We start from the raw sequence: 21,410 nt of genomic DNA on the forward strand, positions 1-21,410 counted from the left end.
CCAATTGAACTGATTGTTCTCTAAATACCAAACCTCTTAGGCCATCAATCTCAGCCTGAGCTGGTGATTTTATTAATTATTCACTAATAAATAAGGGAACATTTTTGTGATTAGGTCCAAGTAACAGCAACTTTTAACCTTGTAGAAGAACTGTTTAAAATGGTTTTCAAAGCAAGTCATTAATTCTAGGGTTGTGTGTGTGTGTGTGTGTGTGTGTGTGTGTGTGTGTGTGTGTGTGTGTGTGTGTGTGTGTGTGTGTGTGTGTGTGTGTGTGTGTGTGTGTGTGTGTGTGTGTGTGTGTGTGTGCATCAGGACTCCTCAAAGGCAGTGTCTCTTGGTTTGTGGATGGAGGAGATGATTTTCAACCTGGCCGACTCGAGACTCTTCTTCAATGACTTGGAGGTGAGTTTTTAAATTTGAGTGGCTGACTTTAAAAAAAAAGTGTGAGGGGAGCATTTTAGAAAATTTCAGGATAAAAATTTGTTTTGTTAACTTTTGTCCCCTTAAACTGGTATCTTGGACAATATGCCTTACTTCACACAAAAACCTTACCACTTACTTGTTTCATATTCCCGTTGCAGCAGTCTGCATCTCTGTTGTTTTTGCAACTGGTAACTTTCTTTTTTAAAGTTTTTTTTTTATTTATTTTTTTTACTTCAATTTATTTCCAGTAAGATGGAAAGTAGCAGCAGTGAGAACATATCCAACAGTAAAAGCTGGCATACCAGAAAACCTTCCCAGCAACAGTGTAGCAAGAGGTTTGACATTTGGGTGCTGTTTTCTTACCTGGCATAAAGCACAGTGGCAGTCATTGTAGAAATTCCCTCACACAACTTCTATCCTGTATTAATTCTTACTACAGCATTTTCCAAACAATTTGCCCTCCTCAGTTGAGCAAGAATAATAAAAGGAGGGGTTGTTAACTGCTGGCATAAGTGCTCTTACAGTTAGAACATGCTTGCTGCCTAAAAACCCATCAATGTTAACATAGACATTGATGCAACCTCTAAAAATGATGACTCCTCAAAAAAAACTTCAAGTGGTCATTAAAATGCAGTTTTACTACCTGCTAGTGACTGAAAAGTTCATATGTTATCCTGAATTCCTTGGCCTTGTTCTGACAAAGAAATAAGATAAGAGAGGCACAGAGAGAGAGAGAGAGAGAGAGAGAGAGAGAGAGAGAGAACAAGTACACTTTGTGCTGTAATTATAGGTATGTGTCTGAGCATCCGAGAGGGAAATTAGTCAAATGGGAGGAGGAACAGTCAAGAGGAGGGAAAGGAGCCAACAAAGCCATTTGCAAATCCAGTTCTTATCCCCTCTTTTGTTGTCAAGGCTCAGTAAATCTCTAAAGCAGTAGGCCACTGCTGTTAAGTCTTGAGGGACAATTATCTTGTCCTACTGATGTCAGTGGCTGAGCGTTATCGCTCCTGTCATAACTGTAATACCACCAGAACATCACATAATTAATCAGGTCAGGATTTCCAGTTGAAAATGTTCTATAGAAACAGATAAATAGATTAGTATGGCTGTTAAAACTGGATTGAAATGAGAATGCCCTGCAGGCACTGAGTGGAGCTGCTCTGGGTTTCAGTGTAAATGTAAAGCTCTAAGGGGGTCATTTGTATGGTCAGTAGAAGCGGCTTTGCAGGGGCGGATGGCACCTGAGTGGGAGGTGGGTTGCAGCCCCTGGGAATTGAGTTATGTAGAGATGGAGGGAAGATGAGGTAGCGTCTCCGTCTGGCTTTAAGATGGCTGAAAGGTGATAGGAGACTGTGTCTGTCCTGGGTTTCTGCGTGACAACTAGAAGTTATACTAGGACTCTTTTTTGCAAAAATGTGTGCATGGCTGTGTATGATGTGTATGTGAAAGATAGAAGGTTGTGGGACTTACAGGGTTTTAAGCTGGACTGAAGACAAAGAATTGAGAAGGATTTTAGTATTTTTAAGAAGACAGTCATTGTTAGACATACTTGTGTGTTTCCTCCTGGCTGACGATGATTGATTTATGCTCCGTGTTTTTGTTTTCGTCCTACCTAAATTTCGGATTTAACTGCATATTGCTAAAGGTACGTTGGCCGTAGCCACATGTTTAAGCTACAGTGTGGTTTAAATCCCTGCGGTTTGATGTGATGCATTTATGTCCAATAGAGAGGAACAACATGTACACTGTGCTTCTCAAAGACAATGGGCCTTTCTTCAGTGAATTTTTTTAACCAAAATGTTGGACACTATAAAAAAATGCAGATTTACTTTAATTTACTACGTGGTTACACCAGAATCGCATAGCCATGTTGACTGTCCTGTGTCTCTGGTGCCTCGTTGTCCCGTGTCCCGACACCTTATTTCCTGCTTCCTTGTCTTTTTTTATGACTTGTGTAGCTGCTGTCATTCCCGCAGGCTCCCCTAAAGAGGAGAGACCTGCCTGTACAGGGCTGCACTCTGAAATTGATCTCTTGATATATCCGCTCTCCTTTTCATTTCCCAGGAATGTGACCAGGTTCATATTGATGACGTGGCATCAGACGACAACGGGCAGGACTTGAGGTAAAGCATCTACTGTGTTACTGTACTTAAAGCTCTGCTAAGAGACTCTGACAGTTCTGCTGTGGCTTATGAACCAGACTTGCTCTCTGGGTTTTAGTGCACAAGAGGAAAAAAAGCATAGAGATGAGACAAAGCGTTTGTGCGCATCTGTGTGTGTTCATGCATGCAAGCATGTGCATGTCTTTTATTTTCCCCACTTCCACAGCCATATAATATGTCACAGGATTATCCAACGCTTTCATTTCTCATCAAAATATCTCTTTATCATTCCCTTTGTCTCCCTCAGTCCAGACATTTTATTGCAAGAACTTGTTGAAGCACTTTAGGATACTTTTAGGAGTGATTTGAGAAAGAGCCAGACTTTACCAAAGTACTTTTTTGAAGTATTAATTTTATTGAACTTGGCCATTTTCATTCTCAAAGATGATTTTATATTTATCCTAGCCGTGCTGAATGTATATACTTCATGACAAAGCTTTTTCATTCATGGGCTGAAACTCGCTGTCTTCGGTTTTCAATTTTACAGCGTTTCTTGTCCCTGAAATTTTTGTGGTTGCACTGTTTAATGTGCTCCTTAAATTTGATGAATGGTTTAAGCACTGCCTTCTTGTTCATAACCTGAATAGCTTGACTCAATTCCTAGAGCTAGAAACTGTAACCATGATTATAGTTGTACCAGTTCTTAGAGCATCCCCCCTGAAACACTGAAGATAGTGCTACTATAAGATGCTCTGGAAAAGTGCAGTTTGTGTCTTTATGATCTATATCCTGACTGTTTCCTGTATTGTGATCCTGCAGCACTTACAACTTTGGGTCGGACGGCTTTCAGAGCCCAGCGGGGGCAGGCTCTCTGTGCCTGGGTTCCGGGGTTCACGGAGGGGTGGACTGGATGAGGAAACTGGCTTTTCGATACCGCAGAGTCAAGGAGATCTACAACACATACAAGAATAATGTTGGTGGTAAGCTGTGCTGCCATTTTATTCAACACTGCTGTGTAGGCAACCTAGATATGTAGATTAGTGATTTTCTCTGAGGTTCTAATATGGTTATATGTGGGTTTTCTACCAACACCATTAGAACAAATAATGGCAGACATTAAGTAACAGTAAGATAACAGCCTGATTAATATCACTATAGACAAATAAATGTTTATTACCTACTGCTAGTCCACAAGCTAGAGTTCAATTTGAACACAGCTCAGCTTCTGACCACAGTCATTTGTCTGGGTTTTCCCTTTTTTGTTGCTGGCATCAAGTTATACAAGTTTCCTGCTTCAGAAAAGTACATTTTGTATTTTTGAAGCTTGAACTTGTGTATCAACCAAAGCTCTACTAGTGATGAAAGTAAGCATACAGTATGATGATAAACACCTGGGGTCTCATTTATAAAACTGTGCGTAGGATCCTTACTATAAGTGTATGTACGCCCAAAAGCCCTAAATGGCGTACGCCAAAATAAAGTCAGATTTATAAAACCGTGTGTACGCACACCTGTAAGCAATGTTCCCTTTATAAATCAGAGATTACCTACAAGTGTGCGTACATGGATCAGCCTCTTATCCCACCCTGTACACGCCCATTTTTAACCATAAATAGTCAATGCTCATCAGTGTATGAATGACACTTGCATTTGTTACACCGAATCATGATGACTGGCAGAGAAAAAGCAAAAAACTTCTCAGACGTTCAGGAATTGCTGCAAATTGAATTATAATTTCGGCCTGTTCTTGCACAGTGTAGGGAAACCTGATCTATAACTATATGTGTCATGATTGTGATGTTCGGTTTCCTGTTTTATTTTGAAGTCTGTCTTGTCTCCCTTGTCCTATGTAGTTTACTTCCTGTCTTTTGTTTTCCCGCCTGTTTTATGGTTCTGCCCTGATTTGTTTCACCTGTTGTGTCACCTGTTTCTTGTTAGTCCTTGTTAACCTGTGTATTTAGTATCTGTGTTGTCTTTGTTTTGGGTGGGAGCGTTACGTTTCTGTTTGCCGTGTGGCCTGTGAGTGTATTCGTGTCTGGAGTCTACCTTTCGTCTCTGAGTTCCGGTTTTTGAGCTCCTGTTCTGGAATTAGTTTTTGCCTGTTGCTTTCTGGACACTTTTGGTATGTACTTCATTTTTGTTTAATAAATCATCTAAATTGCATTTGGGTCCAAGCCATTCCTGACAAACCGTGACAGCATGTATTAATACGTCAAAAACGGCAGGCATTACGGCACTCGGGGACAGCTTCGATATACCAGACGTCTATAATAAGATTTAACAAAACTATATATTATATCCAAACAAGCCTTAGTGATAAAAATGAATATTATATATAATTATATTAAAGAGACACTCAGCTGTCTGATATTTCCCTCTGGAAACAGCCGGTTTCTCCCAGAGTGGCGAGTACCTGTATTTGCACCGGGATGGCACGGTTCCGGCGCGTTGCCCACTCTACTGGACCCAATTCAGTACATAGATCCAAGAGCTCAGCTTTAGGGAATCTAAATCAGAATATTAGCCAGTCATGGTCCCTGAAGTCTCTTTTTCTCCTAATTCTGTCATTGGTGGTGTCCACCTGCAGGGCCAGCAGTGCCATCATGCAGCATTACGCACAGGGGTCACCGCAGTATTTGTTTACAACAATTTGATTGTTAACACCTTGCCAACACAGCATCAACTAGTGGTATCCTACCCCGAGATACAATTTGACGACGAAATAAAGTCTTTTATAGGGAAACACACTTTTCTTCATGCAGGCTTTGTATTAAAGTTCGGACTGATAACGAGGACATCAAGGGTAACGATTGCGTGAGAGCTTAACGGCTGTATTTTTAGACTGACATTTGATGATATATGCACAGTATTAAAGACAGATTTAGTTATTTACACTGTTCTGCCGTTATGTAATGGTAGGGTATTTGATGCTATCATGTAATCCATGCAGTCGGGCCATCCCCTCCTGCGCTTCGTAGCGGACTCTGCGACGGTGAGACAGCGCCAATTAAACATTAAGAACACATTTTTAAGTTTTGAATTGGAGGTGTTTATGGAACAATTATCATTCAGTACAAGCGCAAGTAACACTGCTGGATTTAATCTTCTCGATAACGTGGATGATACGTGCATAATACTTGAAAATATGAAGAGTAATCGTTATTCCCTTTTTTGCAGTCTGACTTCAGTTCACCACCTCACCATCTGCGTCGCCAATTCCTATTTTGTCTCCAAAATGTGAGTTTGCGTGGAGGACCGCACATTTTTCCGTCAGTTTGTATTTTATAAATTACAACCTTTTGCGTGGGAACTGGCGCACGCACATTTTCAGCCCCGTTTTGTGCGTACGCCACGCTTATGAATGAGACCCCAGCTCTTTCCGAAAGGAACCTTTTGTAGGAAAAATAATGGGGTTCATTATTGCCTATTAAGTTAACTGGATCATGATGTGGTAAGAAAGCTGAAAGGAAGGACACATTTGTTTGTCAACTAGCATAATGAGTCAGAAGTTGTTCTGTGGACCCTTGTGCACTGCTGATTACAGCTGGCTGCTTTGCCTCTGCTGGAAAACATAAGTCTGAGGTTTTGGCTAGAGGATGTTGTGTGAGAATCGTCCAACCAAAGACTGCAAACAGTCCTGTCAAAAGGTTTTACAACGTCTCAGTCAATTGGATTTCTTTTATGCATTAGAGCTATATGAGTTTGTCCTTTTGTTTCAAAGACTGACCATCAAGCTTGTGCTTCTCCCCGATGGGCAGGTTTGCTGGGCAGCCCCAAGCGAGAGGAGTGGTTACAGCTGAGGAGAGAGATGGAGGTCCTGACTGACCTATGGCTGACTCAAGCACTCAAATCCCTGGCTCTCATCAACTCCAGGTCAGTTCATGCTGCCATGGCTTAATTAGGTCAATTTTCACATGAAAATCATAAAATACAATTTCAGTAAAATCTAATCCTATCAGTTTCTACAATGTATCCATTAAAAACAGCAATATTAAAATAAGATGTGTATGATGGGGGGGTGTCTAAGGCAGCCAATGTCAATTAACATTGGCTGGTAGCTGTACAGTGTTTAGTTTTATTATGATTTTTCTTCATATCCCATTATGAGTTGATCAATGTCAGTTCCGATGTGTTATAACTCAACCGTAGTATAAATGTCTGTCCTGTTCTAGGCCTAACTGTGTGAATGTGTTGGTAACCACCACCCAGCTCATCCCAGCCCTCTCCAAGGTGTTACTGTATGGTCTGGGCTCAGCTTTCCCCATAGAAAACATATACAGTGCCACCAAGACAGGTGAGGACAATTTAGGGAGAAAATGACAGCAAAAAATCTTTCTTCAAAGGTACTATTTTATTTTAAACTTTTTTTTTTTTTCTCTCTCTCCCTCTTTTCAAAGGCAAAGAGAGCTGCTTTGAGCGTGTCTCTCAGAGGTTTGGTCGGAGAGCAGTGTATGTGGTGATAGGAGATGGAGCCGAAGAAGAGTCTGTGGCCAAGAAGGTATAACTCCTTTTTTTTTTTTTAAATCCCTGTCTGCTGAAAAATGGGCCTCAATTAATCAGTTAGGGCACACTTGATTTCTGCAGCTTCTGTGTCCAAGTTTGTGTTGGGTTTTTTTGTCTAATCTTTGCATTGAGATGTCAGACTTTTTTCCTGGATTTGGCAGTTCAGCTAAAAAAATTTTGCCTTAAGCTTTTGTACATTATAGGCCAACATGTTATTCACATGTACTTTGTCACATACTATAATTCCCCACTGAGCCACAGTCCATAATTCACATCTGTACTGCATCTGCAGGAGGCAAAGTATGCCTGCCTCACATTAAACCTGCATATAATTTAGATTTTATTTGTTTTCTCAGAAGAACATGCCGTTCTGGAGGGTGTCCTGTCGGCCTGATCTAGAGGCTCTGAGCCATGCACTGGAGCTGGACTACCTCTAGAGGGCACCAGCTGTCACGCTCTGCTCTTCCACCCAAATCATGAGAAGCTCCTGAACTCCTGAGTGCAGCTAGTAGGTGAAGCTTCCCCGAGAGACTGATTCAGAGTCGGTATTGCTATTTCAAGGTTTGGCGAAAGGCATTTGATCCCTAATGAGCACCCAGGTGGACAATTTCACTTTAAAGCCAAAGGAACTGAGGATTTCAAAGCAAAAGCTGTCATGTATCTGACAAACATGAGGCCAACTGTGCTGGACCAAAATAAAAGACACAAGGGGCCAAAGCTTCATAACTAACCCCAGGGAACTATGGTTAATACTGCAAATACTTTTTACTCTTATTTTTTTAAATTCAGTTCATCTCAACCTTATGAAAGGTGTCCCACTTTTGTACACAAGTGATGCACTAAATGCAAACATTCTGTTTATTAAACACAGTAAGTATGTCTGCATGGATGAAAAGATGAGTGTTTGTTCGGCTCTTTTTTGTGACTAAACCCATTTTCCACTGACAATACTATTTTAAAGATAACATTAGAAACAAGACTTAAAGTTATGTGGGATACATTTTGCCTTTATTTTATAACCGATTCATGTTGGCTAGATAAATGTCAGATGTTCTCCTCATAGGTAGAGGCTATTAAATTGTATATTACCATTTAAATGTGAGCTATTTATTGGTTACATCTTAAAACTCAATGAGGTATAAACAGTTTGGGAGATGACACAAATATCCCCTTCAAAGACTAAACGTATGCTCTTGTAAAAATGTTTCGATAAGAGGTCTTGAAGATGCTGTAATATGTAGGCTGGTGCTTGAATCCTTACTTTTGACTATGGGTTGTATAGGTTATGTTTTAATGCTCCTTATTTTCTGTCCTTGTTTAATTTCCTTAACCTGTTTGTAATATAGATGAACTGGTATGGTTGTGCTTGTGCCGATTACACCGCCTGTCAGCTTAGCTATGATTTGTATATAATGCTTTATTGTCTGTTTTGACAGACGGTTAAAATAGATGACTAAAAATAAATTAATTGCATTGTTGGGAAAGTTGAGTTTCATTTTATTCCTCACATCCTCAACCCAGAGGATGTTGACTGATCCTTGTCTAAATGGCATGTAATTATCAAGAGGTTTGAGAAGCATTTCATTCAGACTGAAACACAGTGACCTTTTCTGAGGAAAGGTCTCCCTCTTCAGGGCAAACAAGAAATTGCAGTAACATAAATCTACATACATGCTGGATATTTGACAGAAGAAATGTGACATACAGTAGATATAAACACTTTAATTGTTCAAAGCAAAAAGCATCATAATCCATGTTAAAATATTTGTAGAAAAGTGTTCATTTTCATGGCTTAAACACAAATAGCAAAATAAATATCAATTTAATATAAATATACATTATCATACAAAGCCTTATAAAATAAGGGTTGACAATATCTTCATCGTCAATCTTTGTTTCTTTCTGTGACTAATGCTGCCACATGGTTGCTTCAATTTGGTGACTTAGTTTTTACTTTAACAAAACATAAATTAAGACTGACAAACGCTAACATCACAAATGTAAGTATCCTGCCCAAAGTTGACCCCCAAGGGGGGGGGGAGAGAATCTACAAAAACAGGATCTAAGCTCGGAGGATAGAGACCATCTTGAAGCCTCCGATAGTGGAGTTGATGTTTGTGAGTGACAAGCTGGCCTGCAGCATCTTTGTTCCCACACTGCTGGGGATGAAAGTGATGAGCTGCTCTACTCGTCCTCCTGGACGCAGCGGGAGCATCCTGCAGAAAGAAATGGAGATATAAAAGAGTTCAGGAAATGCTGAAGTATATAACTACTATCACGAATGTCTGGCTCCAAGTTTGTTACAGCTAAGCTACACTTATTACCATGGAAATGTCTAAACTGTCTAAGCATACATTATAAGATTATATTTTATCCATAGCTAATCAGAGACTCCTTGTAATCAACCAGCCTTTAATAACCCTCCAGTGCCTGTACTGTAAATCATGATCTGCACACAGCAGTGGAACATTATTCTAGCCATGCCTACCTGAACACAAACATAAGCAGAACAATACAACTCTAACAAGCCTACATTACTTCAACAAAGACAGTCATGTACTACACAGTGACGCTCCTATATTTAAGCATTGCTCAGCTCATTCACTTTGCAGCCATTCATGATGTGCATAAACCCCTAATGGGACATTCAACATGTACATAAACAAATGAAGACAAGAACTTATTCTTACCTGAAGTGAACCTTGCCCTGAGTCAGCCCGGCCCCAGCTACGGTCAGTACTCCACTGACCGGCTGAGAAAATGGGTTGGTGAAGGTCACTGTGGCAGACTGCTCTTTGTTCACAATCAAGTTTTTATCTGCAATCTGAAAGAGAAAAAGAAATGTGTTGGTGAACCCTGATAATTCCCTTAAATTACCCCTGAAATAAATCTAAAGTGAGTTAATGGTAATTCTGCATGTTTTGTATGGAAGCTACTGTATATGATGTCTTAATAAGTGAAATTATCGAACCAAAGAGTTTTTTTATTGCTGCTGCACCATCACAGAAAAGTAAATATTATAGATGCCTTGCAAATAATGTTATACATTATCCCTTTTGTTTAGCATTACATATTTGGTGTTTAAAGTTGTTTTTTTTGCTAAAATTTTAAATAAAGTTATGCATGTTTGAACAATTTTCTAAAGTACCTGTATGGTGAGCTCTGAGCTGGCAATATTGAACTCCTCTGAGGCCAGGACCCGCTCCTGACTGGCCATGTCCTCCAGGACTACTGCGAGGTTTATCAGGTCATCTCCCACCACACACTCATACTGGTCTGGGAGGATCTGCTGGTGAATAACCTTGGCTGGAAAACCAAAGGGAGAAAGTCAAGAAACAGAAATGTAAACCACAACAGTCTTTCAGAAGTGAAAATGTGAGTCTGTGGATGAGTGAAAATTGAATTTACCTTCCATGGGGGCCAATTGTAGGACACCTTGGGTTTCCCAGAAGGTGTCTGAGGGGCTGTTGTTGTATTCTTTAGCCTGGGCGTTGAGATGCAACCTCATCATCTTGGCAACCTTCTGCTTGTTGATGACTTTCACTGTGAAGCGGACAGGCCCCCCGGCAACAGGAGCATTATCCAGGGTCAGGAAGACTAACACCCCTTTGGATGAGCCTGTGAAAAAGACATGAAGAAAGCCAGTGCATGAGATGAAGTGTGTTTAAACAGATGAATGGTCTGATTGATGTAATCAAAATTCTTAATTACCTCTTCCTAATGTCGAGTCCTCTGACCTTGTGGAACTTCTCAATGAAAGTGTTGAAGTCGGGCCTATATTTTAAAGATCGAAAGAAAAATGTCAGTATTTTTGCCCAAAATTTAATATTTTGCCCCTTCTCTAAATTAGCTAAATAACCAAATGATTGCATTTCTGTTTTTTGGCTCATACTTTTGATGCATTTGTAGTCTCCTGTGATGTTCTGGTGTCTGGGGAAACCAATAGCTTTGGTGCAGATGAGGGATCCCACTCTCTCTGTGTCTTTGCTGATGCTAACCACCCGACCCTCGCTCACTACAAGTGAGTGGACGTCGGCATTCACCTCGGCGTAGACAAAGGGGATGTCATAAAACAGGTCAATGCGTCGCTCTTTGATTGCTTTGACTGGGGCTGGGCCACAGCAGAGCACTCCTGGGATACAAGAAGGAAGAAAAGAAGGTTATAGTAATGTTTATTGAAGACAACAAGTTAAAATATGGCAAAGAAAGTGAAACTTTCTCACACACCTCCACTCCTTTCCTGGGGGGTCGGGTCCAGAACCTGCCAGCCATCCATTCCAGATCCCAGATCCCGGCGAGCCATCCAGCACTCTACCCACACATGGAAGTTCCTGTATAAAGAGAGAGCCACAATAAAATATCACAAAGTATTAACAGGCTTTTTTTTTTGTTTGCTTCACAAAACTAATTAAATATCATTAATGTCTTAAAATGTATTTAGTGTCACGAAAACTGACCATATGCTGTCTTTACTGAGGTTCAGCTTCTGCCCTGTTTCACTATAGTACTCCTCAATCACCAGGTTGGCATTGGTGTCATGAGCAGAGTTGAAGTTTGTGACGACACGGCAGGGAATGCCAAGAACCCGCATCACTGAAAGACGTAATTTAAAAAAAAAAAACAGACGTTGACACATGGAACAAATGATCCAGTATTTGAACAAGACTGATTAAGACATCAAGCATGAGTACTGGTTATTGATGACAGTAAGTCATAATGTAGTAAAGAGCAAAAGTGCTTGACTTATTATTGTTTTGTGTGTGATTTGAATGATCATGATATAATCACCTGTGCACATGACAGCTGCAAACACCCAGCACTGTCCAAACTGGACTGGGCTGAAACCAGACGCAGTCCACTGTGTCAAGATGTCCCCACTCCCAGTCCACAAGGAGGGATTAACTCCTTGTTTGAAGTCACCTCCCCATTTCCCTTTCAGCACACCACAGTCATCTTCACTGTTGATCTGAACATATGAAGAGAGAGAAATGTAATTTTCCATCTTTGCACTTCAGTTCCCAAACATCATAAAGCAAGCTGGGGCATCTCACATCTCCTGAGATGATTCCGATTCACAGTGACGGTTTAATAACTACTTTGATCGCCTGTTTTACTGTTATAATTACAGGGTCCTTGCGTGTGACATTCAGTTTTCAAAACTTTGCAGAACGTGTGTGTCTATCTGCAGAACACAGTGTCCCAGTTCAAGCCTCAACATGTTTTTAATAAGCAGAAGTGACGCTCATGTTGTCACAAAGTAAATAAAAACATTGGTGAAACATAACACTGCTAGCTAGTGATTTATTCATATCTGGAAGGTGTGTTTATAATCTGAATCTGTTCGCACTCACCATGGCAGACACGACCCGGCTGATGTAGACGGGGTTGCTTCGGTTCAGGTAGTCTATCCTTGCGTTCTTTTGGTGCTGAGGGCTAACTTGGAGCAGATCCAGGCACGCCTCCAAAACACCGGGCTCAAACTAAAGAAAAAGAAATGAGAGAATTAAATGAAGATTTTGCGACACTTTGGACCATATTCTAATAAATACATGCTTAATGTTTAATCCAACTCAATGATTAAAAGTATATACTGCAAGTGGACACAAGCAAAGCAATAATTTACAATTAAATGCCCAAATTTTGTGATTTGTGGTATATCCAATATAACAGCATTACAATAAATACTACATCTAGTTATTTCTTAATGGAAAACAACATTCTCTGTTCGAAATTGCATACTAACATACTATTCATAATAAGTATCATGTAAAATTAAGTATGTACTGTGCTCTAACTGCATAGTTTGTGGATTTTGTGTACTCAAGAAATGCCCGGATGTATACTACAATAGCAAGAATTTCTGAGAATGTAACGTGAGCCTACTGGACATATACTCAACTGACCCAAAATGCTTTGTGTCTCTTCAGACTGTGCAAATGGCGGACTGCGAGGCTAATGGTTCAAATAATCATTTCATTAATGGATAAAATAATTACGAATGATGGCAAGTGACATTAAGGTACAGTTAAGGTACGCGGGATCGTATAGGCTATATGTACTGTATAAAAATATTTAACACTAACAAATTTCATAATTTTCTACACACCCAACCAGCACTCCATGCAGACTGCATTGTGACTAAATTTAATAATTTTATTTGCATTAAAATAATACCTGAAAAAATTCAGTTGAGTGAAAGAGGATTGATTTACATTTGTGATTAACACATTTTCATTTAGGCCTATCGGTAGCTCGGACCGGATCTCTTCAGTTAATTGATGCAGAGAAGACGTATTGCTTGAGTTTACTTGAGTGTGAACAGTCTGCTGGTTATGCCATACCTAAATGTTAATTTAGTAGGCAATACTACCATAGACTGTACAGTCTATGAGTACTACTCATTGAGTATGTAGTTTGCAGTATGTTAGTATGCAATTTCGAACACAACCTAAGAAATTACCACAGAGTTGAGTCAGCACCTCAGCTGTAAACAATCTGATGATTTTTTTCCCTTATTGTATATTTGCCAAAATTCTGATCCACAGATATTGTTTTCATACCTGATCAAAAGACCATGGCCTTGACACAGTGTTCATAGCTGTCCCTATAAACAGCAGCCCAGAGTCGTTCTGGACGTACTCTTCTCTCTGGTCCTCAAAGGGAATATACACAACATCCTCTGCAATAAATAAACCTGACATTTAGTACATCGTCACATAGATACATTTTAAAACACATTGCTGTATACACCATAAATACTTTGAGACTTCAGCTCATTTTGTAAAAAAAGTGTTGTCCCCACCGCCATCACAGTGCTGAACAAACTGTAACACTGCCACCACCACCTCAGTTGCTTTGTAGTTTTCACATTTGATGTGTCTATGTGGGTGTCCTAATGTGATGTGGTTTTTTTTGTATATGTGTTACATGTTTTTTATATGTGTTGTTGTGTTATGGAACATGAAAAGAAAATGTATGGAAATGATTATCCCTATAGGCCAATAAAGACTCTATCTATTTCTTCTTGGTTTGCAAAGATATTATAAGCTATCAAATCCTTCAGAGTCTGCAAAGCTTTGAATGGACTTCATAAAAGCTTCTCACCATGACACCAGGGATTGCAGAGCAGGATGAATTTGCCAAACGCACAGGTCTTTTGGCTGCCCTGAGTGAACACACACAGCTGGAATCCATAGCAGCCCACGGAGGCGGAGGCAGGAGAGGAGATGAATATGGAGGGGTTCTGGAGGTTCAGGCCCTCTGGGTCCATATAGGCTTTCCATTGGGAAGAAGGAACGTTCTTGGAGAATGTGACTGGCATTACCATATATAGGCGGCCTGAAGAGAGAAGAGAGAAAGACAATTAGGCAAAGGGATTTCAAATTGTGGTTCACTGTTTGCATACAACAGTCATTCATCCCAAAAAAATCGAATCTACATATAAATCCAGACTACCTAGCGTAACTTTGATCCTCAGAGAGTCAGTCTTAGGGTTAAAGGCTTGGCCCTTCAGTTGCAGACTGACTCTAAATGGGGCTCCTCTTCGCACCACCAGGGCTTTGGAGCTGCTGAATCCCTGTGTCCTGTGTCTCTTCAGGTTTTCAGATTTTTCCAGATTGACATTTTGTATTTTCATGTCTGCAAATGAAGAAAGTAATAAAATAGACATTGCTACAGAAAAATGCATTCAACAGTCAGATGACACGAAGAATAGAAAGATCATGAACAAAAAAAGGCAGGCTATAACAGTTAAATGACAAAACAGCTAAATGTGCAGAGCAACAAAAAAAAAGAGAGAGATCTCACCTTCCATTTGTTAGTGTCTCTTTGGCAATGCAATGCTGTATGTCCCTGCTGTCACCCTCTACTGCTATATAAACCTTTGCCCCACCCTCTGAAAGCATTTCACATGTGGTAGTGCCAAAGTAAACTGGTTTTCCACCTTTGTTACTAAGGCCCTCAAGTCATGTGTACGCCACAAAACATACCCCACAAAACATACGCCATAAAATAGGACACCCCTCCTTTTTACAGTTTCGTTTGTGAAATAAGCTTTACATGAGTAATCAGACACTCCCAGTTTAAGAAGAGAGAGTTGGACAGGATTACGTTTTTTACATTTGATGAATTTGTTGGGCGTAAACTCTTGCAATATGCTGCAGTTTTGTACTGTTGAGCCTGTAGCCCCATATGAATAATACAACTTGAACTTGAATACTTACTTTGAAAGCAAAAGGTGAATCTGTTTTACAGTATGTCATCAGGGTCAGATACTTGCCATGAATCCCAGAAGGGCAAAAAGAATGAAGAGTGCCTTTCTTACTCTACGTCCTGGGTTAACGTTACATTTTTACTTTTCCCTGTACAGTGTGTTTTGCTTTGTTTACATGGCTCAATCATTCTTAATTTACTCATTTCAATTTTTTATATTTTTGTTTATCAGGTGTTCTTTTGCACACTTTAAGTCTGCTTATTTCTAAACTGATTTAAAATAACTGTATAATGATTTATTGTATGTAGATCTAATGAGTTTTTCTGATTAACTTGTGTCATGTTACTCATGAACTACTTTACCTCTGTGTGTATCATTCAAGAAATGGTCACGGCCAGAAAATGTATTAATATTGATCGGTTATTTTTTATGATGGGCATTTAAAGAATGTCTGTTGACCATCACTTTTTTACTGTACAAGTTATTTGACCGTCTATAATGTATACAGAGGATCTACCTCTTTGGTCTATGAGTTAGATCCTGGTCTGATTGAAACTTTGTCAAACATATCTGTTCAATAAAATACACTAGTTGTGAGCTGCACATAGTGTGGTGGGCCTGTTTGTATTTGTTTGCTATTCTTTACAGCTGTCTTCAAAGTTTGCTGTGCATTATATATTTGTCAAACCTATAAAAACCCATAATATATATACAAGAGTGCCATACCTCAGACATGGTAGGCACACACTGCCATGCAGTATTGCCATATTTTCTCTTTCTCTGCACACACATATACCTTTAAACCCACTGCTTGCAGCCTTGGCATTGTTACACAAGGACAAGGTGACTGAAGCGTGGGAGTTAACTTGGAACTGATTAGAGTTTCCATTGATGTTTAGACTTGCCTTGAAGATAAAATAGCTTCATTGCGCAAATCATGTTCAAGTTGTGAGCACTCATCAATTTGTAATGTCAGTTATGTACAGCACATTGCATGGGAGCCATTTTTTGTGAATGAATATTGACAAGTTACGACAGGGACTGGTGCTCTATCTATTTATTTATTAGTTAGCACAATGGACAATTTTAGGATTTTGAGCCACTAGACAATGTCAGTATGTCAGTCGATTGAAGGGTCCATCACTTTGGTCCAAACTGAAAAATAACAGTACAAGTATTGGATGGAGTGCCGTGAATTTTTGTGCAAACAATCATGGTTCCTGGATGTTAGCATTTAGCTCAAAGCACCAGTGTGTCTGAATACAGCCTCACAGAGCCGCATGCCGGCTCTAGGCTCTTAATATTGTTAAAATGGGATCTTAAGAGAAGCAATAACTTGCTGATAGTGCCAATTTAAGGACGCAGACACATAACATATCCTGGTACATTCTCAAAGTTCCAAGTCAACATCCATGTTTCCGGTACATTCAGCATCGAACTGACACTAGTTCCCCCTTTAGGACAAATAACATCATTAGGCAATAAATCTTAACAGCAGTTTTAGAGCTTTGCCCTTGTAATATAGCTCTACATCTAGGTCTTTTGTTCTTTTACATAAGGCAACATAAGGCACAACAACCAGAGGCTGAATAAATACTCATATCCTTTACTTGAGTACCACAAAGTAGAAGTCATGCCTTTAGAGTGTCATTTAGTATGTATATTTTTTTTTAACACTGTTGCATTAATATGTAAGCAGACGTCAGATGTTGTAGATGGCAAAGACCAAACTAATATTAGATACTATTGGTCAATTTATCCTAAAACTATATATAAAAATTATATGCAATGCTTTAATCTGCTAATAACATTCAAATAAAATTTGAGGACTTGAGTTAGATGAACATTATTTCCCTCTTAAATGTAGTGTAGTGCTAGCCGAAAGTAGCATAAAAATAAAATACTCAAGTAAAAGTACTTAAAATCAGTATAGAACTTGGTTGTGCCATAGTTGAGGGAATCATTTGTAGCCAAGGTAATACAGGATTTAAGAATGTTGTGTTAAGCCCTTGATTATGACACACCTTTGGCTTTTAAAAACAGTATGTTTAGAATAACTTCTACATGCACATCCAGTATTTCTTGTGCAGGTGCAACAGAGTGGAGCTTAATGGCTTAAAGAAGATTCCAGTGTCAAATCATTAGTAATAACACCCTGAGTAAGTATTTCTTTTCTTGCTCTTGCTCTTACAACACAGAATACTCCATATTCAGGCTGTCTTCAATATCACCTGCATACTGCTTTGCAAAAAAAACGGCTCTTTGTACTAAAACCAAATTATGGCTGCCATTTTTAAAATAAGTCTTTATTTTAGTTTTATTAATTGGTGTTATACAGAAGAAATGTTCTTATATTATACCAAATCACTTGATAATTATATTGTTGATATTGAAATGTTTGTGTCTTTGTATTTTAGCAGGTTCACAACATATAAGAGTATTTCAAGTTGTTTCACATTAAACAACTTTTTGTCTTTTATTCTGTGGCAGCTGTATTTAGTGACATATTCCTGGAAAATTAAAATCAGACGATTGTACAATCAGACATAATATCAGAAGAAAAACAATCATACTAGGTAGATACAAATATGGCTATATAAAACAGATTTTGTCTAAGAATAATGTTATGCAAGTTGGCACACAAGATATACAAATGTCAATGAATCAAACGTTAACAAACCAAATTAAGTCCTACAGTTAAAACTTTAATCTAGCAATAATTTAAAAAAAAGGCAACATTCAACAATATTTGGAATATTAATAATTATAAAAAATTGTAGGGAGCTTGTCCATAGTGAAGAAAACTAAAACTTCATTTCTAAGCGGCAGTCCTTGGCTTATTATAAACAAGGAAGTCTGTTATGTCATGCCACACATTGCTGTCATGGTAGAGGTAGTTCATTGAGGACTGCAGTGAGGGCTGGAGGGTGTGAGGGTAATATTCAAACAGCCACAAGACAATGCCCCACACCAGGGTGGCGAAGAGTGGGAAAGGGTCATGTTTAGGCTGGGGGATAAATCCTTTCTCTACAGCCAGCCGAGATAGGGCGAACAGGATCCTGGACAGCAAGTACATGTTGATCTAGAGAAGAGCAGAGAGTTTGAACAGATTGAACACAGTGACTTGAGCTATTACAGTCTTGAGTTTATGATGATGTGCTTGGTAATGTACAAATAGGATAAAGGACAGAGCAGGTGTGACAAAACAAGGGAATTTCTGGACTACAGGCGTATCATACCTGGCTATTGATGTTGTTGTTATCTCCAAACACTAACCATCCTCCAACACACGCAGCCAGAAAGGAGTGAGACTGCAAACTTTTCCCCTGGCACCTCTCCTGCAAGGTTTGCAGCCCTTTGTATGTAAACACAAAGTACGCCAGGTTGAGGGAGTGGGTGTACGTGGCCTTCAAAATGGCTTTGAGCTTGTCCTTCAAACTATCAGAGAGAAGAACAACTTTTTCAGAACAAGAGACGTGGCGAATATTGTACTAGCAAGATACTGTTTTTTGGGGGTGGGGGGGGTGTTAAATACATTACAGCTCAAATCCTTACCTGCCACTTCTAAACAGAAATGTCATTACCAGAGCATGTGGTGCTCTGATTTTGGCCCCATAACTGTGAAGAAATAAAAAATACACTAACGTTATAATGTCAATGCTGTCTGGAAACCCATCTGGCTACAAAATAAGGTCAAACGTCCTCAGCGCTTTTAGTATAGTCAATAAAACTAATACTATTTGTTGCTAAAACTAATACTATTTGTTGCCTTAAGTTACCCCGGCGGCTCCAGGCAGCTAAAGCTAGCCACCACTGTAATACTACAGATGATAAGACCATATTAAGTCATGTACGACAGGGTTAACGTTAGCTACTAGAAGTAAACTATGGTAGCTTAGCAGCTGGCTAGCTAAGCTACTGTTTTGGATGTTTTCACTCACACGGCGCCGTTTCTGAATCCTTTTAACACTGCCAATGCCGCTTTGTACTTCTCTTGCTGCAGTAGATTATTGACGGTATACAGAATAGTTTTTGTCAGATCAGGACCTGCCATGACTTTCAATAGAGCTGACAGAACACAAAATCATATAATCATGATGCGTATACGTCACAGCGAAAAAGTCTTCTTCTTCTTATTCTAGTACTACTACTACTACTACTACTATTACTACTACTTCTTCCTCTTCTGATTTCCGGCAGACTAGATGCCTTGCGGCACTTTGCTGCCTCTCACAGGTCGGGATCATCCATCCATGGTTTCTATAGTATGTAAATTAAAAGGGAACTACGCCTATTTTTAAAATGTATACATGTTATTGTACGTGGAACGTTCGTTTTTGGTTGCGGGAACGTTCCCTGAAGGTTAGTTTTTGGTTCCCATGGAAAGTTTTCCCTGGCGTTGTAACCTTTAGAGAACGTTCCCCTAACGTTGCAACCTTTAGGGAACGTTCCCTTAACGTTGTAGCCTTTAGAGAACGTTCCCCTAACGTTATTTTTTTACATTCCCCTAACCTTTAAATAACTAACGACTGTGGTAACAATTTTATTATTAGTTTAAACTGTCTGTGCATGAGCAGGAATTAATTATTATATCTTGGCAGGAATGAATGAACAGGCAACAGGCAAACTTGATGGGATTTAAAACTTTAATATAAAATTAACAAAATACAAAAAATATAAAAGGCCTAAAAAAATAATATAACAATCAGAAACTACACAAATAAGAAAAGAAAAAAACAATGGAGTGGGATGTATAGTGCAAATGTAGTGTGCAAAGATGCATATTGGAATGATAATGTAATAAATTATTATATATTAGCATATTTACAAATACAATTGCTTTAATAAAAAAATACAAGCTGCAAGATGGATGGAAAAAATACAAAAAAATAAAATAAAAAATAGAACTCCATGGTTTGGCTTAGTCCTTCTCAGCTGGCCTAAAAAGAAAGAAACAAAAGTTTGATATGTCATACTAAGAATCAACACGTTGACAAAAGCAAGACTAATTGCCTTACTAACAACTCTGTTTTCTCACATCATATAGAAGAATTTCAATTTACCGTCTGTGTGGGGCAAACTTCAGCGCTTGCCCGATCAAGTCCTCCACGTCTGCTGCAGTTAGCGTGGGGAAGTTCTTCTGGGAGGCCGCTAGAGTAGAAGTCAAAATGAAGCAAAGTTACAAGTCAAATTAAAACCTCTTATCAGCCAAGCTAAGCATAATACTGTGAACAATAAAATAACAACTGCCTGTTATAACCCTGCATATAGTCAGGTCCTGGAAGGCCTTCTTTTGCCTTTCTTCCCCCGCAGGCTGTACTCTTTCAGCACGTTATTAGTTGCCACTCTCCGTAGCATGCGTCGGAGTGCAGTACCTGTGGTCGGACCTCCAAGCGTTGTCAGGAAAAGTTGCTGTAAAACATATAGAAATACAAATTATACATGTGGAACAAAGTGCAGAGCGTGTACACTCTCATTTTGTAAGAGAAGTCAGTTCTGTTATGTTGATATTTGAATTTATGCAATTATATAGTGTTAATCTTAGGGCACTTAATCACCATTTTTATCCTCCTCTCCGGTTGACCGAGACTCCGGTCAAACTCCTCCAGCTCGGTGACTGTCGAGTAGGGCGACACCAACATGTCCTCGCCTGGAGCAGGGGGGGGGACTGGGAGGTTCTTAACAGCATGAGCAGCTCATCCATCTTCTCATCCATCTTCTCCTCAAATGCATCCATCCGCTGTGTCAGGTGGGCAATGCCCTCACGGCTATGGAAAAATTAATGGTGTTAGTTTTAGTTGTTATACATTATAAACTTGCATATGTGAACAACTTAAGTGAGTCTACTTACCTCTCATTTCCGTCTCCCTGGCTCCATGGTCTCCCTCTGTGTGATGAGTCACCTCCCTCTGTGTGATGTCGTTTTGATGTTGTTTACAACAACAACAAAAAAGTTATGTTACGCTCAAGTTCCTTGTCATGAAATTGTATTTAATTGGAAATGGAAAATTCAAAGCCACTGTACCTTCAACTGGGTCCCAAGAAGTGGCAGGCCAAGCTTGCGTTACAATAGACCCATCCAGCTCTGGGCAACCGGCTGGTTTCCTGTGTGGTGTTGACTCATCTAAAAAAGTAAATATGAATATAGGTCAGTTCATTTATGGTAGGTT

At 39.4% G+C, this 21,410-nt stretch overlaps 3 protein-coding genes across 4 annotated transcripts in view; 1 reads left to right on the forward strand and 2 right to left on the reverse strand.

Annotated features, from left to right (window-relative positions):
- eya2 (EYA transcriptional coactivator and phosphatase 2) overlaps positions 1 to 7,803 on the forward strand; it is a 28,958-nt gene extending 21,155 nt beyond the window's left edge. For both annotated transcript variants that reach the window (XM_078248991.1, XM_078248990.1), the window contains exons 10-16: positions 313 to 402; positions 2,488 to 2,546; positions 3,345 to 3,505; positions 6,284 to 6,398; positions 6,698 to 6,819; positions 6,923 to 7,023; positions 7,385 to 7,803. In XM_078248991.1, coding sequence (XP_078105117.1) covers positions 313 to 402; positions 2,488 to 2,546; positions 3,345 to 3,505; positions 6,284 to 6,398; positions 6,698 to 6,819; positions 6,923 to 7,023; positions 7,385 to 7,465 — 729 coding nt within the window. In that variant the 3' untranslated portion in view covers positions 7,466 to 7,803. The remainder of the gene's footprint in view (positions 1 to 312; positions 403 to 2,487; positions 2,547 to 3,344; positions 3,506 to 6,283; positions 6,399 to 6,697; positions 6,820 to 6,922; positions 7,024 to 7,384) is intronic.
- Positions 7,804 to 9,062: 1,259 nt separating this feature from the next.
- On the reverse strand, positions 9,063 to 14,926 carry tgm5l (transglutaminase 5, like). The gene is made up of 14 exons (XM_078248992.1): positions 14,835 to 14,926; positions 14,484 to 14,666; positions 14,133 to 14,366; positions 13,589 to 13,707; positions 12,380 to 12,508; positions 11,817 to 11,994; positions 11,486 to 11,621; positions 11,256 to 11,359; positions 10,921 to 11,160; positions 10,740 to 10,802; positions 10,437 to 10,646; positions 10,177 to 10,334; positions 9,719 to 9,852; positions 9,063 to 9,244 (listed from the first exon to the last, which is right to left on the reverse strand). Exons 1-14 carry the CDS (start codon positions 14,839 to 14,841, stop codon positions 9,091 to 9,093), a joined length of 2,049 nt encoding a protein of 682 aa, XP_078105118.1. The 5' UTR covers positions 14,842 to 14,926; the 3' UTR covers positions 9,063 to 9,090.
- A 2,761-nt stretch (positions 14,927 to 17,687) lies between these two features.
- Positions 17,688 to 19,400, reverse strand: pxmp4 (peroxisomal membrane protein 4). The gene is made up of 4 exons (XM_078248994.1): positions 19,182 to 19,400; positions 18,796 to 18,858; positions 18,480 to 18,678; positions 17,688 to 18,322 (listed from the first exon to the last, which is right to left on the reverse strand). The coding sequence occupies exons 1-4, from the start codon at positions 19,292 to 19,294 to the stop codon at positions 18,059 to 18,061; spliced, it is 639 nt and encodes a 212-aa protein (XP_078105120.1). The 5' UTR covers positions 19,295 to 19,400; the 3' UTR covers positions 17,688 to 18,058.
- Positions 19,401 to 21,410: the final 2,010 nt, after the last annotated feature.

This window comes from Sander vitreus, chromosome 4 (assembly GCF_031162955.1).
Source record: "Sander vitreus isolate 19-12246 chromosome 4, sanVit1, whole genome shotgun sequence".
Taxonomy (NCBI): Eukaryota; Metazoa; Chordata; class Actinopteri; order Perciformes; family Percidae; genus Sander; species Sander vitreus.

Excerpts from the sequence above, each read along its gene's own strand:
- tgm5l (XM_078248992.1), bottom strand. Across the intron at positions 14,367-14,483 it reads GAGGATCAAAGTTACGCTAG|GCCGCCTATATATGGTAATG; the intron begins GTAGTCTGGATT and ends TTCTCTCTTCAG. Across the intron at positions 9,853-10,176 it reads GCTCAGAGCTCACCATACAG|ATTGCAGATAAAAACTTGAT; the intron begins GTACTTTAGAAA and ends TTTCTCTTTCAG.
- pxmp4 (XM_078248994.1), bottom strand. The coding sequence starts at position 19,294 with ATGGCAGGTCCTGATCTGACAAAAACTATTCTGTATACCGTCAATAAT. Across the intron at positions 18,679-18,795 it reads TTTCTGTTTAGAAGTGGCAG|TTTGAAGGACAAGCTCAAAG; the intron begins GTAAGGATTTGA and ends TCTCTCTGATAG. Across the intron at positions 18,323-18,479 it reads ACAACAACATCAATAGCCAG|ATCAACATGTACTTGCTGTC; the intron begins GTATGATACGCC and ends GCTCTTCTCTAG.